We start from the raw sequence: 18,881 nt of genomic DNA, 5'->3' as shown, positions 1-18,881 counted from the left end.
CCCTGGTGGCTGCAAGATAAGATGTGATTTAAGCTCTAGGGTAAGAGCAGCAGCAGTGGGACAGCTGGGGTGCGGGGGTCTCCCCGCTCTGTCCCTCTGACAGCACTAGCAGCCAAGGCAGCACCAGGGAGGCAGCCTGAGCCCGGGCCAGCACCCTCTGAGCCCCGGGCTCTGCGCTGCTCACCCACCTGCACGAGTCCGATTGAAAAAGGATGGGTCCCAACAGCTGCGTTTGCTGATGCACACAACATTGCCTAGGAAATTAATTGCAGCCTTGAAACAGGGCAGCGCCACGCACTGCAGGGCTGATCAGATGATCACCATCTGGAATAGATGAGCTGCACATATGCTTACTGTAATACACGCAATGGTATGGTTTGTCCTAAATTGTTTTCCCAGAGATGACCGGCTAGTTTCATCTGCAAAATATTTTCAGGAGAGGAATTCCTGGAACTGCTTAATTCTCTTTTTTTTTAATAACTGAAATCTGGATTTTCAACACTTAATACAAAACTTGCCCTAGAATGGACGGTAAAGCTTTGCCGTTTCTAGAGACACCACAGAAGATGGAGCCAGGCCACTCTCTTAAATACAGTTTACTAAGCAACAAATTAAACCCCAAGGGTTCGCACTCCCGAACGCAAGCTTACTTCCCTGCTGCTGTCTTTGTTCAGTAACTTCTGTGGCTCAGGGGCTCACAGCACAGGGGCTGCACAAGTGGCAATGCGCCTTTTACTATGTGGAGCCTGCGACTTGCCGATGAGCTGCCTCCTTCCCACTCCCGTATGAACCCTCTGCCTACTGACAGCTGGAACTCGTGGAACTACGGGACGTGCACAGGGCAGGGCTGAAGGAGGTCGTGAACTCGCGATATACGCAGCTGGTAACTTCCAGAGCGTTTTATTCTACCTAGCTACGCTGGCCTCTCTTAAAGCTGGTTGAAACCTGGTTTTCATTCTCTTCTGGCAAAGACTGCAACCCTTGGAGCTCTGTGAATACCCACTCCTCCAGCTGCACTTGAACGATGTTTTTTTGACATGAGGAAGACCTGGAGTATGTCACCTCGCTGCAGCCCCTGCCACGCGCCTCCCTCCCCTCTCCCAGTGCTGTAGCTGCCTGTGCACGAAGGCCCAGCTCTGATCCAGCCCAGCTGCATAACCCGGCTTCAGACTGCTGAAAAAAAGCTGTGAGAAAGTCTGTGGAGAGAGAAGAAAGGTAAAATTACAGACAGAGGTAGAGCTGTTGGGACAGGATTGCCAGTAGCTCAATGATTCAGGAGGAAAAGCAGCAACATGGAAAGGTTTAAAATCCAAAGGAGGAAAAGAGCAAGGCTAGTCAGGAAGCATCAGGTCGGTGCGTTGGGGCAAGCCGTCATTGCTGGGGGCACTGACGGAGCCTGGCAGGCGATGGAAGTGACAACGCTGAGGGTTTGTTCTGGAGCGCTGCAGGGACTGACCGTTCCCCTCCTGCCCCATGCCTGCCTGGCCAGCAAAGCCGCCCCGCGTACCTTGCTGGCTGAGCACGGCGATGCTCAGCCTAATGGCTTGTGAAATCCTACCTCGCTTTTCTGTGGGCTAGTCAATAAATAACTACTCCATGTGCCTAGTTATGGATATTCTGCTTACAGATTATCTTTGAGATTGGGTAAAGGTACCCGAACAAACTGATACAAAAGCCAAGCTGTAACAAATAGCAGTAAATACATTTTCCTATCTTTCACATTCACTGGAAGGCAAAAAACAATTAGCAGAGTGTTTTCTCATTGGTGGAAAACTATTTCTTATCATGGAAAGACAAGTCGTTTTCTGTTTGTGCCTGAAAAAAGCTAACACTATTTACCAAAACATTCTATTGATTAGTAAATTTTCTCCTGGCTGCCTTTTAAAACATTGTTTTATTCCATTACCCTTAAGTGCTTCACAGATATTGCTTAAAAACATCAACCCTGCGTGTGAATTTCCGGTGGGGAGAATTCCTACTGAAGATGACTTCTTTAGGATCAGCAGAGCGTACACACAGAAATAATTTTCCAAATGTTTTCTCCCTTGGTAACACTAGCAGGCTAGCCTCTAAAACAATAAAGCTACTTAGAAAGCTGCCTGAGCAGGTTGATCTGAACATGTGTGCATGTGAGAAGTCTTTAGGGTGCCACATACCTTCATTCTTTAAGTTCTCCAAAAATCTCTTTCTATCCCAGTGAAGCTGTCAAAAGAGATAAGTTTATTCAGCTGCAGGGAGACTGATGAAACACAGCAGAATTCAGAACACCACAGATTCTGAGCACTGAGTGAGGGGATACTGTTGAAAAAGGCAAGGTAACTTTAACAGTTAAAGCTTGCCTGTTGACATGCTGTCCTTTCTTCTTGGACATGGAAAAAAAAATCCAGTAGTATTTTCCCGTGATATGATTCCTTCTTTACTGCAGAAACGGGCTGCACAGGTTTCTCAGATGGTAGATGCAGTTAGAGCTGTCCTGAAAAGGAAAGACTGACTCATTCCACACGCAGGCTTTTACACACTCCCTCTGGTCACTGCACTGTAAATCTTTGCTGTTCTGACATCAGCTTGGCTTTTCTTAGTAGCTGAAAGAGAAGTTGCCAAACAGAATAGGTTTTTTTATCCTAATCCCTATTCTGGATAGAATTAATGGACCAAGTCTGAAAGCCAAAAGCCTCAGATTTGTTTGGGTTAATCAATGCCAGAATTTGTTGGCTGGGGAATGATACAGATGATCTTTCACAGTTGAAAGAGTACGTCAGTGTTGCAAGTGTTTGGAAGGTAACAGCATACACATCTTAAATGCCACCAAATAACACATTGGTTTTTGCAGTAAGACGCTGCTGGACAGGATAGGATTGAGTATCCTATTCCAAAGCATGTGAAAGTTTGCAAATAATTTTGGAGTGGTTGATCAAAGCAAAAAGAACAAGTGCAGCAAAGTGTGCACAGGAGGAGCAGGAGTACAAACTCATATAAATATTCTGACACATAAAATGCATTTCTCATATCATGTTGCTGCAGAAAGTAAGGTGGCACAGTTTTTGTCAATCACCAAGTTTGTCTGGTATGGTGGATGTACCACAGCATAAATTAAAACTAGAAGAGGAGAGCAAAGCATCACTTTTTACATATTTTTCCTTTTCCTGAGAAAAACTGACAAGAGTACAAGGAAGAGTGCTCTAGACTGCTCTGACCTACTCCACAAATTTTCTAGCCCAATAGATGCAAACAGTTATTAGCAGGGCTCAGCTGATAACAGTACTTTGTTACGTTGTTGCTAATGCATTGATTACACTTGTCTTGCACCTGCCCAGTGTAGCTAGTTTAGAAAACGAAGAAAAATAAGATTTTATTCAGGGCCTAAAGAAAGGCTACTTTCTAATCACTAACAACCAACAAACAATAGGGTCTGTGCGTGGCCTTGCACAAAACATTTGTGCCTGTACAAAATCACCCAACATGAATATGATGCTTATCAGTATTTGTTAACAGGTCAAAAAATATATTAACATCACGTTTGTTAGTAGAGTTCACAACAGGTTGTGTGCAAGAGGATGGAGTCAACATTTGAACAAGCCGCTTGGTAATAAATATGAATTTTATTATATATAATAAAAGTATATTACATAAAGACATTGCATTATTGCAGATTGCCTGATAGAAATGATACACACAACCTTATTATATCAGGCAAAAGGTACTAATCTGAAAACATTCATTCTTATCAAATATATTTGGAGTTACAGTAAGAGAGCCAAGTTTACCATAGGGCTAATTAGAAAAGCAAATAGATAGCAAAAAGCCTTTCCAACCTCAATTATTCTGAGTCTATGACATATAATTTTTGTGAGGTAGTATTCTCACTTAATTCAAAAAGACTGTTTATTAATCTGAGTTATTAATTCAGTATGGTGGTGAACAGGAATAAAGTAACAAAACCCTTTGAAAGTTCCGTATTCATCCCCTCATCCATTGCATTTTAGACAGGCAACATACTGCGCCAGTATTTAAACTACCCCAGAATGGTTAAATGCTATTTTTTTCAGTTACAGGATTATAAATGTGTTTAGTAGCACACAGCGCAAGGTTTTTTTCCCTCTTTGTTAATAATAACAGCCACCATTGTCAAGGATGTCTTTATTGCATAAGCTAATGCAAATCAAGTTCCTAACCTCTAGGCGAGTCCCTTTTGCTAGCTCCACTGCAAACACGTTTACGGTCGGTATCTTGCATTAGTACCATGCGCCCGAAAGCTTGGGCCGCGCAGTGCCTGCAGCGGAGCCCAGCACACCCAGCCCGCAGGCTGCCCGGCCGCCCGCAGCTGTGGTGGAGCCCTTGGCATATGTCACAACCAGCTGTGTCATGTCAAGGGCTGTCTCCCCAGGGGGGGAGGGTTCTCCAGGGGGGCACCGCCTGCAGCAACCAAGCCTCCCCTTTGCCTCCCCGGTACCCGCGGCGAGGTGCAGGGGCCCGCTGGGTCACCCAGCCACTGCTCCCTGTCACTGGATTGGGTGCCCACAACTAGGTCAGAGCCCCTCTCATGCCACACACATCAATACAAAACCACATCGAGGACCATGCAATCGGTAAAGCATTTGGCTGAGGAGACACAATAGTTTGTATTTTCCTCTTTCTTTCCCAAGCCTTACTTTGGGCGGAGAAGTCCTCTAACTGACATGCACCATCAGCAGTAGTGATCCTGCCAAAAGGATAATAAACCCAGAGATTATCTTTAAAGAAATAAAGCGCTTAAAGATAGCAGCTGGAAAGCAAAACTCGGAATCGTTTTGAATTCCAGTGAAGTATCACCTCTGCTCTCCCGAACCGGGTGTGCCAGCCAACACCACGGCATGTGGGCAGACAAAAGCACTTTTACGCAGCAGATGTTCAACGCACGAACTACCAAAGTGACCCTCCATCTCCACCGTTACTTCTAGAAAACTGGCTTGCATTTACAACCACAGCATGCAGGCCTGGTGACGTACAACTCTCTGTGCAGGCTGACACAGAGGACAAGAGACTTTTTGCATTCTAATCGGACATTTCACCATCTATTTTCCGCACGTCTTTTCCCGTTTTGTCTAAAAGAATAAGTGACTTTGTAATGTAGTTTGAAAGAATTAAAATTTAATTTTAACGAAACACAGAGGAGGGAAAAACCCAGACTGTAAAGCAGAAAGTAACTCTGGCTAATTCAAAATAAATGCAAAGGTTTTACCACAACCTGTTTGGGTTTTCCCTTGAGGAAGGGCTGAAGGAAAAAGACAATACTTTTTCATTTTTTTGGATCTTTTTTATTCAAAAGTTTTCAAAGAAATAAAACAGAAAAAAGCTAACAATCTAATCAAATTTACAGTTCAAAAATGTCTTTTGGCGTTTAACAACAAGTCCTAGGAAACAAAACTACAGAGTTATCTTGAACCGGACAAATAAGTTACCACTGGCAAGTTTGTGGCACTAGTAAAACAAAAATAAAAAATTAACTCTCTTGATCATATAGATATCTCTATGAAAATCTTTTTTTTTTCAATCTGTACAAAAGGTCTTTCTTCATAAATTAATTTTTTTATAATTTAATGGCTGTCTACTATGTGATGTTTAAGTAACTGATTATTTCTTTATGTACAGAGGTTAAATTTCCCAAATCTTACCCAGACAATGAGTATGGCACTTAGTTCAGACATTTCTGGCAGCAGCTCTTCCCTCCCTCTAACACAGCTATCATACTGCAGTTTTAATTAACGCAAAAATATCAAGTAGTGAGAGATCCAGGCTTGGAAAGTTACCAGATACAGGCAAGGTGCTGCAGGAAGTCTGGACTTTTTACAAAGCAGTAATATTCCAGGGAGCATAGAACCAATAATACCACAACTTTTTAAAAAAAGAAAAAACAAAAACACATCTCTTATGACTATGTATTTCACTAGAATCTACACTTCTCAGAGCAGCAATTTACTTTTGAAACTATGAAATGTCACCGACATCTATACTCCAATACTCACACAAAATTTAAAAACTAAAAAATACTTGAAAGAAACAACTGCTTAGCCCTAGCTCCTGAGCTAGGATGATTTGGTCTGTGGAAACAGGGAGGGCCAGCAACCTGTCCCAATACAAAAGGAAATAAACTTTGAGGTAGATAACTGATCATATACAGCTGACCAGAGAAGTACACAGTTTTGGAAGACAACTTAATTCATCGTTCGATTTAAAACATATGCAATTGTAATAAAGAGCTTTAGTAGCAGTGAATTATCTAATATGTGAAGTACAAATAACTGTGTATTTATGAATCAGGAATTTCATAGTTTCAAAATTGGTTTTCTTTACACTTAACACTTGTAGTGATGATGTAAAGTGTGGCACTGCTTGGATCCAAGTCTTCCTTCATGCTTTTGTGTCCATACATCAATTAAAATTATAAAACCTAAATGCAAATGTACAAAAAAGGCACATTCTCCTAACCGCAAACTGGTCCGGCAAAAATAAAGAGTACAGAAGACGTAATGCTGAGACAAATCAGAATTATTGGTTACTGGCTCTTTGTTCTTTGGTAAAGTTACCTTTTAAAAGTGCCAAGTCTTTTTATTTTTATTTACCTACTATAGAGAGCTAGTACCCAATCAATTATGCTTCTACTTACATCTCAGCGTATGTTTGAAAACGAGTCCTTTAGCTTTTGCCATTTTGCTGTAATAGCAACTTTTCTGTTTGCTAAGTCTCAGCACAATCCTCATCCTAAAGCACTATCATTAGTATAAAGGAAGGACAAAAACATTCGGTGATATCTCCACCCCAAACTCCCTACTTTACCTATGCTAAAACTAGAACATCAAGTTAGTTTCTGAAAAAAGGCAAAAAAAGATTTTACATGGCATCATACAGCAGAGTTCCTAAATCATTCAAACTACCAGAGGGAACTATTGGCATATGGCCTTACAAACAATTTATCCTATTAAAATTTCCCCAGTCAGAAAATGTGTTTCACACAAAACATTTTTTTCCCCTCTTGCATTTCACTACCTTACATATTATGTGAAAAATCATTAAAAACACTTACTACACATTAAAAAAGCCAAATTTTCAGCAACTTTTATTGACTACCTTTAAAAGCCCTATGCTGCTGTTTTACAAGGCATAATAGACCAGCTCATTTGGTCAAAGCATTCTACACCATTAGTTTGGACTACTTACTGAAACAGCTACAGCATTGAAAGATTTAAGGCAAATTGGAATTCATAGAAAAGGATAAGACACTTCACACTACATTAAAAGAAAAACAGAAAGCTAAAAGACCAGACACTATAACTGCAACACTGCACTAAAGCAACACTCACACACTGCAAGCACAGAACATCATCTTAGATGTTTTACTATTTTTAAACTTCAGAAAACCCATTTCATACAATTAAAAAAAAAAAAAAAGAAATAAACAAAATAAAAATAAACCAAAACACAAATTCTGTCATGCACATGAATAAGTCTTCGTGGTCATCTGTGCATACCCAGAAATTTGAATATTTTTTTTTGCGTCATAACACTTGATAAAAATTTTTTTTTTTACTAAAATAAACCTGTTCATGGGAACAGCTACTAGATGAATTTAAGGTTTTTCTTATGCACCTTATAGAACTTATAGCAAAAATAGTTTTAGTTGATTTCATTATAAATAACATTTTCAAGAACCTGTGCAAAACTGTCAATAATTCCTAAAGCACAATTGATCAGTAAAATCCATGATTGTTTCAGCCTTTGCACCCTTCTCCAGGCCAGGTCAACACTGGACATCTGTAACACAGAAAGGTCAGAGCTAGAGCAGAGTTACAATTGCGCGCTTTTTTTCTAATGTAGCTGTCCATAAAACTAAATCATTTCCTATTTTAGACAGCTGCGAGAAGACCAAGTGACTCTGAATACAAATCTGCAAAGTAACACAGGCAGCAGTACAGGTGCTTGGCCCTTCCCAGGATAAGGCTCTCCGCCAGGATACGGCCTGTGTTCTATTTTCCCCCACTCTCTCTCATACCCGTGCAGCGTGCAGAGCTCCCACTGGGGAACCGTGCGACTGCATTCAAAGCTATTCCCTTCTTCGTCGTTCTGTTATTATTGTTTCGTTTTAAATGACCAAAAGTGGGTGAGTGTATGAGCTTAATCCTGAGGCATCTCCAAGGCTTTTGATCTCTGGAAAAGGAACACAACTTTCTTTTGGTGCAGCCTCGGGCAGGCTATGTGCAACGCCTAATGCAGAGACAGCTACTGTACCTCCACCATGGCTAATACTTAACAGCAATTCAGGGCTCATCAAATTTGAAGGAAGACTTCTGAATTTACTGTATAGACTTACATTGCCATATGGGTTTAAAAAAACATCCAGCTAATGAAAAAAAGTTAAGACAATTTTTTAATTTCTCAAGGCAAGACAAAGTCTGGTATTTTAAGGCTTGAAGAATTATAATGGGCTACTTTTCAAGTCCCTTTGACTATTTTCACATAGTAGCAACTTTCTGAAAAGAAACTATGAAGTTATTAAATGTAGACACTAAAGGAAAGATGCTGGGTATTTCTGATTGACTGCGTTCACTTACACAAATGTGCTAGTTGTCATTTACTGTTATTTATGGCAATATGCATACCAACTTTTAATAAGACGCTCCCAAAAGTGCCGCATGTGTATTTATAAAGAAGTTTCAGTTTGACAATAGTCACAAAGCGATAATAATTAAGAGGTTGCACTGTTCCCTGTATTTAGGGCAAGAAGTAAATCAATTCCCTCCCCTTCACCTGTCTGAAAAATGACAAGTACCAACATATTCCAAGGACAGAAATACCAAATGCCATACTCTGAGGCTGAAATCAACTGAGTAATATTAACTCTCCCCACGTGCCCACTGCCACAGCCACTGCTGACATAGATTTCGCTGGCTCCTCCTGCATATCAATACAGGTAAAGGTACTTCTCTGCAGCATAAAATATGTGGAGGATTGGCTTGCAGCATAAAATATGTGGAGGATTGGCTTACAGCAAACGGACAGAGTTGCTCACAGAGCTGGGTATTCTACACAGTCTCATCATTACAAAATGTGTCTCACGTGGCAGCACATCTCATCCTTTCAGGAGACTAAACGCTGCTCCTCCTCCCTGTCCCCAGTCTATGGGAAAGATGCAGACAGGCTGGGAGAGAAAGGCAGGACGGGGAGATGACACGCCGGATTACACTTTGCTGTCTATCACAGATCTCTATTGGTAAGGAGGTTTTATGTGCCCACAAGGAAGACTTAGGGCAAAACAAATAATTCCTTGAAAAGCGGTTAACACCAGCCAACAGCCTTGGCATGGGAAACGAGCGGTAGCCATGATTTTAACACTAGGAGATGAGTAACAAGAAGGGTCTGTGGCTTTGCTTTCTCCTTGCCCTGGAAGCAAATCAAGGATGTGGGCTTTCTCTAGATACCAGCATTTGGCCAGACTACAATAATAAACACAGGTCATATGTCATGCCATGCAGACTGTGCCATCTGTTGAACGTGCAAAGTTTCCCCATTGGTTTGTTTCTATCTTTACATCCTTGAACATGTAAGAAGTTGTTATGCCAATAACTGGGATGAGAGCCGTGCCGTCAAACAGCACAGCGGACCTGCAAAATCAAAGGTAATGCCAAAATGTGTGTACTGGTAGATCTATACATTTTAGGGAGAATATGATACAATTAGGAATTCTTCGCACATAACCGATTATGATTTTTGAGTATCTAATAAATGCTGTGAGGGCTGTAGAAAAAGCCTTTTAGGATGGCCTCTAGCACGTTATTGCAGCTGAATGGAATTTTTCAGTATGAGGTCTTACAAAATCTGATAAAAAAAACTATTTAGTCAAGTTACCTGGCTTACAAATCACTCGGAAAAAGATGAGTTAAAGGAAGAATTAAATTCCAGAATTATAAAACATGGAGGATGGAAAAGGGAATGGTTACTGCAAACAATATTTTAAGGATGGCAATCTACAGAAAGCAAAAATTCTGCATGGAAGGAGTTCGGGTAAAACTAATGAGTCATTAGCAAAGAAAGGCCATGCAAGCAAAGCCGGCGGAAACCTAAAGGAGGAAAGTAGAAGTCTGGAATTAGAGCTGAACAAGGACATGGATTAAAAATTAATAGATAAAATTCTGGACCAAATAGCCTTTTCCTCAAAAAAAAGATGAGCAGGCAAGTTTTCAGGGGAAAAGGTCAGCAAGGATTCCTACCAGACCACCCCCCTGCCTGTGGTCTGTAAGTCAGTTGCAAAGCTGCTTCCAAATCTTACATGTACCACAGAACTAGAGGATATTATACCTATAAATACAGCTCCCTTTACCATTGTGATTCTCATATTTTTGCACTAATTCATTGTTATTCTTGTATACAGCATGCTGCCAAGATGAACAAATTAAAATCCAACATAATCCAGTTATGCTATAGAGAAATTATTAAAACACTATTACTCATAATTCATTAACTCACTTTTGGAACCTGTGCTTCCTTTCCTGGCCAAGTTCAAATTAACTTCACTGTCTGTCCCCAGATATTATCAGTGTTATATTTATAGGACATAAAAAAATTTTCAATACAGAGTACTGTAAGTTATGAAATAAAACATCTTTGAATTCACATCTTTCATGTGACAGGATGAACCCTACCTCACAGTTACTTATTTTGCTGATACGTATATGGAGAATGGTCACTGGACGTCTCTACCGTAACCTGCTGTTGACCACTGGCTTCCTGAAAACAAAAATTAAGACAAGATGTGAGACACAAAATCAGGCAGCATTATCTGCAATCTGTGTTTCTGTGTGACCCATGCAATTAACAGTCTTCAAATCTGAAGTCTTTCTAACATTTCTCAAGTGGGGTATTCCAAACTTGAGGTGTTAACTTCGCAATGATTTAAATTTCAGCAAACAGAGAAATAAAACCTTGTATTTCCTCAGCTACTTTGATGACAACTAAAAAAAACCACAAACCTTTGACATTATAGAAATAAATATGCAGAGTGAGCAAATAACTGCTAGTGTATTTTCTACCTGCAAATGCAGAAGAGCATTCTGCCCCTGTCCTTTTGAGGGGCAGGGAGAAGAACAAGATCTACTGCCCACATGTACAAACACTATCAATTTGAGTACCATGCTGCAACTGGCACTACTGCAGCACAAATAATTGTAGCTGGGACTTCACATGCAGCCTGCCCAGAAACCAAGGAATTCATTCAGCTGACGGTGCTCTGATCAACAGTGCAATCAGCTAATTACTAAATTCCTTTTCCAACCCACACGGGCAGATGCATGAACTGGACCAAACAATTTCTGGAGTTTCTGGACAAATAGACTTTGAAACAAAATGTTTTTTCCTACAGTCTCTTCCAGAGCCTGTCTCGCACTCATTCTGCACACAAGAGCTGCAGCATACCTTGTCCAGCTCCTCTGTTAAGGAAATACTGATCTATGAAAGGGTGTAAGGTAAGTCAAAACAGCAGACAAACTATTGTCTACCATTTAGTTATGCTCTTCAACTGGACTTGTAGAGGGGTTTATTAGGCAAATGTGCATGGTATCCTGAGACGCCAGGGTAAAATTGGGATCCTCTTCAAAAAGTTACAATCATGGTCTGTTTGCAGAGAACTTTGCTCACAGGAGAACTAAATGAAAGACCAACTTGTTCCTATTAGAAGTTAGGTTTCAAAAACCACAAAGTTCACCTGAGCTACACTCTTACGAAGACTGCTCCAAGCGCTCCAAGTACTGTAGTGCTACAACTACATGTCATTCTTTGTTACAGTACTAGTTATGTTAGTTTACAATAATGACACTTTATAGTTTTAATATACTTTGTATCCACAGAAAATTCACAGTTACAATGTTAGGCTTTAAAAAGTGGTTTTCCTAGGAAAAAAAATATCTAATATCCTATTCATGTCTCTTACCTCTGGTCTTTTATAAAATATACTGACCTCAACAGGAACCGCTGCTGTCTGAACATGTGTATATTGGGGTATGTAGGCTCCTTGCATAGCTGTTGTGGCTGGCATGTACTAGAAAGACAGAGAGTCCGTTAAATTGAGTTAAAGCCCAATGTAAATCCAAGAGTACTCAAAATATCTATCATGATATTGTTTAATAGATAGTGACTGTTTCCCTAAAGCAATGTATATGAGGGAAAGACCTTTGTGTCTGAAATCAATAGTCTTTTTGGAAAAGTGAGATACCTGTTTTGACAAAACTCAAATTTAGACTTCAAAGACTAGGTAATGGGATTTACTTCTCTGTAAATCTCAATCGTCACCTTTTCTTTCTTTTATTTCTATTTGCTCAGGGAAGAAGAGTATTTCCATTTAGAAGCTAGCTTGCATGTCTTCTGGTTTAGTTTCTGTTCCACACTTTGTATAATTTTCTGCAACTCTGATCTCCTGAAGAGTTAAAACAACTATTTTTTCTTTTTCAATACAACTCTGGAGTTACCTCCTGGGTTCCTTTCATTTACTTTGATCTATTTTTATTTACTCATTTCCAATTTCTGATCAGCTAACAGACTGAATAAAACTTCTGAGTATGATTTAAAAAGAGATAGGTTTTAATATTTTATTGGATGAAAGACTACTTAAAGGATTACTTATTTTCTCCCTGCAAGCTGCACATGCGTACTGTGATCTACACACAGTTTTTTCTACTTGTGTAAGTTCTATTTTGTATTAAATTGCTACATACTGTTCCAGTACTGCCTAATGAAAGATGACTCATCTGCTGTGTCAGAGGGCTTATCATTGATGCAGGCTGTAGTGACATGGTGTGGTCCATGGAGGGAGTCAGTACAGCACCCTATTAAAACAGAAAGAAAGAAATGGTTGCGGCAACACGCAGATTTTAATTACATTTTTGATTCAAGAGCCTAAGTATGGGCTGTCCTTCTGAGCGATACACCACAAAACCCCTCCTCGATCCCAGGCACTGACTCAGGAAGCAGGTCTGGGGCATTCTGAATATTCTGCTCGAGCAGATGCATTTTGCACAGTTTGGTAATGGGGTAAGAACTGCACTGACCTCCTACTGAATATGCTGACGTACAATGCACTTAAGACACCTGCTGAAGACACTTCATAAACCATGAGTTGAACCAAATGCTAATTTTAAAGCAAAAACCTGCACATGTTACCAGGTATCAATTCATTTCCTTAAGCTTTGGAATTTCAGGCTTCAGGAAGAAACTTTTATCTCACCTTTAGGAATGGAAGCTTTGGAGGAACATTTGTCTTAGGAGAACTCTACCTGTCACATGTGATGTTCACACCCAAGACAGCTGCCCTACCTAATGGCTGGTTTCATTAGCACACAGATTTTAGAAGAATGGGTAGCAATGCTGATTCTTTGTCTAAATGCTGGCTACTGTGACGACCCTTCTATTACTCCTGTACCATTCTGTTAACTTCATTAAAAGTATATATCAAATGTTTAAACACTTCAGATTGCTAAATATGGAGGGCACACTTGCAAGGTTTTTTATGTTATCTGAAATGGAAGGTTATCAACAAATTTCATTTTACCAACCATGTTCTACAAAAACCCTTTTCTTTTCCAAATACTTTGTATGACTTATGCTTGCAGAAGTGTCAACTAAAATTGATGGAAGCTCAAAACTAACAGAAATAATTGCAGTGTACTAAAAGCCAGTATTTTGGATCAATAAATAATCCTTAAAAAGAAAAGAAAAAACCCGTACAGAATATAGTTGGAAAAACAACCATGTGATCAGCGTAGATGAAATGAGTCACAGGCACATCAAACACTAAAAGAATTTCCTGTCTGCAGACTGCAGGCTTCTCTGCAAAGCAAATGAGGAAGACAGCACAAGTCTTCACACAGGTCAAAACTGAACTTAAGTCAGGAATCTAGAGGCTCTTTTTCAGCTGTGAAATCTCATCTTGTACACCTGTGAAACTAATGCACCTTATAGCATTATAACATATCAACCTGTGTCCTTCACAGCATGATTTGCAAGGTGATTTTTTACGAAAGCCTGTCTCGACAGAGAGAAAAGTTAAAACCTGTAGCGTGTGTGTGTTTAACATTGAAAAACATATACAACAACAATTAAGTGTGTGAGAGCGCCTTCAGTATCACCTTCTCTGCATGCACAAGAAGAAAATGTTCTGCCAGGAAGATTTACATTCTATAATCTGCATGGAGAGGTTAATTAAAGTCAAGACAATATCCTTTCTATATCTGGAAACAGACTTGTTTGTTAACTATAGGAGCCCATATATTAAAGCACTTGTTATTATTTGTAATGCTGATCTCAAGAAACCTAGTAAGTCTCAGATATAATGGTACTTAATTGGTAAATGACACAGATAAGAAGCAAAATATCATGGGAGAGTATAGATTAGAATGCCTGACAGTCTGGTACAGATGCCACAGCCAGAAGTGTAGGGAGACTAGCATTACTAATGAGCAGAGAAGCCAGAACAAGCTATGCAGGTTTTCTCAAGTCAGTGCCCATAATGTCATTTATATCACTACATACATCTGTCTTTCACAAATTACCCAGTCTGAACTATTCTAGGTCCATTCTAAAACCTTGGGTCTTCAGTTCCAGCCCCTGATGGGTAAACAGTATGTAAAACATTGGTGTTTGCAAAGAGCTTTTCATTTCAATAAAATAAATAAAGAAGAGGGTAAAAAAAAAGAAAAAAAAGTTTCCTCAGGATGCTGACTGGGTAACTAAGGTAACCGTCCTCATCACCTCGATACCCTGAAGGCAGCTTTCTTTTTTCCCTAATAAAATAAGGCCCCAATTCAGGTTACTATCTTTGTTTCTTTTTTAAATTTTGATCCATGACTTAATCATGATGTAATTGTCAAAACTCTGGAAGTAATTGGGCAGGAACTGGCCTATTTCCTGTTGTTTAAAGTTTGTGAAGTGTTTATACAATCAGTAACACAACAATGGAGAAGAATAAAAACTTACTGGGTGCTGCATTATATATGGTTGAGGCTGCATCCAAGAAGGACTCTGAACCTAGAACAAAATCAGTATTTTATTTTTCATTTTTGTCATTCTTGTCCTGAATACTCCAACTGAGATATAGTAATACCTTAACAAATCATGTTTACAAGCACACTCCTTATTTATTCACTTTTAAATGCAATTACTTCACTCTGTGAAGCAACATTGATTTTTGTGAAAAGGGTATTTACCTGTAAATCAGAAATGAGATTTGGAGACAATATATCACATATACCTTCAAGAACAGTACACTATGTTTTTAGGTCAGGTCTGAGTACACTGAAAGAGTTCAAACAGATGCATGACAGATTTCTGCTGTGTTGAAAAAGGAGGCATCTCCTTCTGCCTTTGAAAATCCTTTGAGGAAAATTGGAATCTCAGAAGGTATAGTGTCATTTGCCTTCTAGTGTGACTGGAATAAAATAAATTATAGAATTTTCACAAGGGAAAAAGAAACCAAGAATTCTGCTGGAATCTTGTTCCAGGAACAAGGGGAAGATTTAGGAGAATTGTTCTTCTCCAAGACATTGCAGTACATGATTCCCAAAGCATAGGAAGAGCAGAAGGTTGCGAAGACTGTTCCTGCTCTTGCAACTAGCATGTTTTCTCTCCAAAAACACTGACTACCCAAATACTTAAACTGAGGTAGGATGCCTAACTTTGCATGACAAGGTAAAGTAAAAAGAGTAAAAGGTAAACTCATAGGTTATCTGGTTACCCTAGTTAAAAAGACCTGGTTGCATCAGCTCTTTGTAAAAGCCTGCTGCAAGAAATATTAAAAGAATGAAAACATTTTCTCCCCACCTCCTGTAGGTGTATAGGATAAGGGAGGATTCTGACCTGTACCGCACATACAGAACTGACTCACTGCTGCTGCCGGACATTTAAAGTCCCTTAAACACCTCTACCATCATTCCCAGAGTCCTGTGAACAGGACAGGTAAACAGTCCTGAAAAAAATCCAGGTGAGGTACTTTGTGCAAAATAGAAATATTTCTTCCCTCCTTTTGCTACTGACTTTCAAGTCAGAGTAATTTTTTTTTCTCTTTTTCAATCAGAAAAGGAGCAAACAGGAATTAACAAATGGAAAACACTTGAACCCTCCCTTTCCTCAGGCAAAACCTTATTGGCAAAAATACTGGTACAGCCTGACTAAAGCTTTGGCTAATCTACTCATACTAAGATAGTAACTGGCTTTGTACTGTCATTTAGGTATACAGGAGTTGCAGAAACAAACTCTAGCCAAAACTTTATTAAATTTGTTTACCTTTAATAAGAATAAATCTAGGAACAGGTTATACCATGCCTCAAAGAAAAAATAAATAAATCATGCTCTTGTGATATGTCCTGTTGTGCAGATGACAGAATGCTGCAGGTTTCAGTGAGAAGGGATCAGTAATGATGATGTGACAAATATCCAAATTGTGAAACTCTTCTGGCCAAGAACCTCCTTCCTCTCCAGTACAGAATACTTCAATTTAATTTTCAACTCCTATTACTGTAGCACTTTAAGCATAATGATGTTAATAACTCCATCCACAATAATTTAAGCTCCATGCCACGTATATTGAAATCCTGGTAACAACATTCCTGGAAACATATAATTTTGTGGTCTGCCTATCTCAATAAGCCCAGAAAAATGTTACTATATTCCTAAGTATGTTTCCATGCCAACTTCCAACTTTTACTTGGATTCTGAATATCTGAAAGTCTTATATTGATAAATAATTTATATTTTAATAAAGAATAGCAGCTAATTTACCGGAATATTTTTCTGGGTAGGAACTTGTAATTTTTGAGGTATTGCTGTACAGAGCGGAATGATCCAATATACTGAAAAACAGAGTAGTAGCACTGTCTGCCAAGAGCAAACACTGTATTGCATAAGTCACCTCTGAAATTAATACAAAATTATTCCAGCTGCCCTTTACTCCAGAGTACACTGTTTTAACTCCTATATAATGCTTTCTTTGTGCAAGAAGGTGTTAGACCTCCAAACTAATATTAGACAATTCTTCCTCATTCTTCTCACCTGGAACGGGAGGGTACATGGAAATTTCTGCGAGGGAATGCTCTGTTAGCCTTCCCTATGCTTTCTGCATAGCCTTCTGTATTCATTTTCACCCGCAGTAGGCTAGAAAACTCAGCACGTCTCTCTCACTAAAAAGCAAACAGCCTCTTCTCCTTTCTCTGACATACAGAGGTAAGAATTTTCCAAATTTACTTTGGGTTATTTATGACCCGAATCACCGATGTTTACTTCATCTATGTGTTAAACAGTAAAATGCCAAAAGAGATGATCATTTAGCTTACGCTGAGATAATTGCCACATCTCAAGTAGTAATTATAGTGCATTAAATGCAAGTTGTTTGTAAACCGAAACATATGATGCCCTAAACCCGAGCATTCCTAAGAGATTTATTTCAAAGTACAAAAACTGTTCCACATCATTTTGCAGCATGTTGAACTGTTTGTCAATAACCTTTAGTGGGGACTCAAGATGACACCTATCAAAATTCCTTTTCAGGAAGCTTTGGACTGGGCTCTAAAAACAAAAAAAAACCGTGCATGATTCATGTTTTAATTTATTGTTCAAAATAAAGTAACTTTTGGGTTAGAAACACTGTTCTAGACTATTAAATGCTTTATTCCTAATGCAAAAACACTGAATTTGAATGCCAATGTAATTTGAACTCTTTTTCAAATTTCCTTCTCTAATGTCAAGCAAGTTTTTGCGTCCTTCTTAGTACAACTACATAACACAATATTGTTGAGCTTCCCCCCTGCCCTGAAACAATCTGGAGAAAAGTTCAAAAAGCATGGAGAAAGAGCTTTGAAACAGAATTTCATTGTGTCAAGAGGGTTTTAAATAAAGAATAATAATTTTAAAGATATATTATTGACATTAAAAGAACTTGACTGTGGGAAAATGAAAAATGATACATGAAATGCAGAAGTGGTTACAAATAACTTAGCCATCAGCACAAGCTAGAGACTGTTTTGCAAGACACCACTTATTTAATTGCTGTGCTTCCCGAAACAAACACACTCTTAGTTTTTAAGGCTGTCATTTTCATGCTGTTCAGCATGAAGAGGCCACTTCATTAAAATGAAACATTATTGGAGAATTCATAAAACCAGATGTAGCCGTTGATAAATAAACATAAGCTCTGATGAACCATTTCAGCTACTAAGTTCTAAATACAAACCTGGTATGTGGAAACAGGAGAAGCAATATATGGCGTAATAGATGTCTGAGTGATCATTCTGTTTGCTGTAATACTGTAGGGTGATGGATAAAATCTAAAAAATGCAGAAATATTTATTAAATGTCAGTTCCGTGCGTCTTTCATAATGTAAACATTTTTCTCTTAGTGTGCCATTATTTAACATACCCATTTTGCAAAGCAGCTGTGGTTGGATCATATGTGAGTGTCATTCCAGCCTTTAAAAAAAAAAAGTGCAAAGAAAGAGTTGGCAAAATTCATTTGGATTGTAAATTTCTCTTACTCTTTCTTTAGTTGTATTATTTTTAAATGAAAATCCGTATTGAAATACTTTATTACTATAAGTTATGGAAAGGTTAATTGACAGAAGTAATTATATAGTGAAAAGAGTCACCAATACTGGCTATGAACACACATTTCCAAGTCCCCATTATGAGGAACAAAATGCAATCTATGAAATACCTGGCTAAGAGAACATGTGTATGTCAGAGAGGCAGAGCATGAAGATGATTCTGTTAGGGTGTTGCCTACAATATATTAACTGTAAGAATGAATGGGGAGTGCTGTTTTTCAGAAGACACATTCAAATTTTCTTCTCTCATCTAAATGAGGTGTCTAGGCT

General features: G+C 39.0%; 1 protein-coding gene across 4 annotated transcripts in view; it reads right to left on the bottom strand.

The window, feature by feature from the left end:
• Window positions 1-5,271: 5,271 nt before the first annotated feature.
• Window positions 5,272-18,881, bottom strand: part of RBMS1 (RNA binding motif single stranded interacting protein 1) — a 148,870-nt gene continuing 135,260 nt past the window's right edge. For all 4 annotated transcript variants that reach the window (XM_055811715.1, XM_055811714.1, XM_005234334.4 and 1 more), the window contains exons 8-14: window positions 18,428-18,477; window positions 18,242-18,335; window positions 14,995-15,045; window positions 12,738-12,848; window positions 11,984-12,064; window positions 10,674-10,758; window positions 5,272-7,788 (exon numbers count right to left, since the gene is read on the bottom strand). In XM_055811715.1, coding sequence (XP_055667690.1) covers window positions 10,681-10,758; window positions 11,984-12,064; window positions 12,738-12,848; window positions 14,995-15,045; window positions 18,242-18,335; window positions 18,428-18,477 — 465 coding nt within the window. In that variant the 3' untranslated portion in view covers window positions 5,272-7,788; window positions 10,674-10,680. The remainder of the gene's footprint in view (window positions 7,789-10,673; window positions 10,759-11,983; window positions 12,065-12,737; window positions 12,849-14,994; window positions 15,046-18,241; window positions 18,336-18,427; window positions 18,478-18,881) is intronic.

The sequence above is a fragment of the Falco peregrinus genome, chromosome 8 (assembly GCF_023634155.1).
Source record: "Falco peregrinus isolate bFalPer1 chromosome 8, bFalPer1.pri, whole genome shotgun sequence".
Lineage (NCBI taxonomy): Eukaryota > Metazoa > Chordata > Aves > Falconiformes > Falconidae > Falco > Falco peregrinus.
The sequence above is the reverse complement of the archived record's forward strand: the minus strand, read 5'-3'. Positions and strand labels throughout refer to the sequence as shown.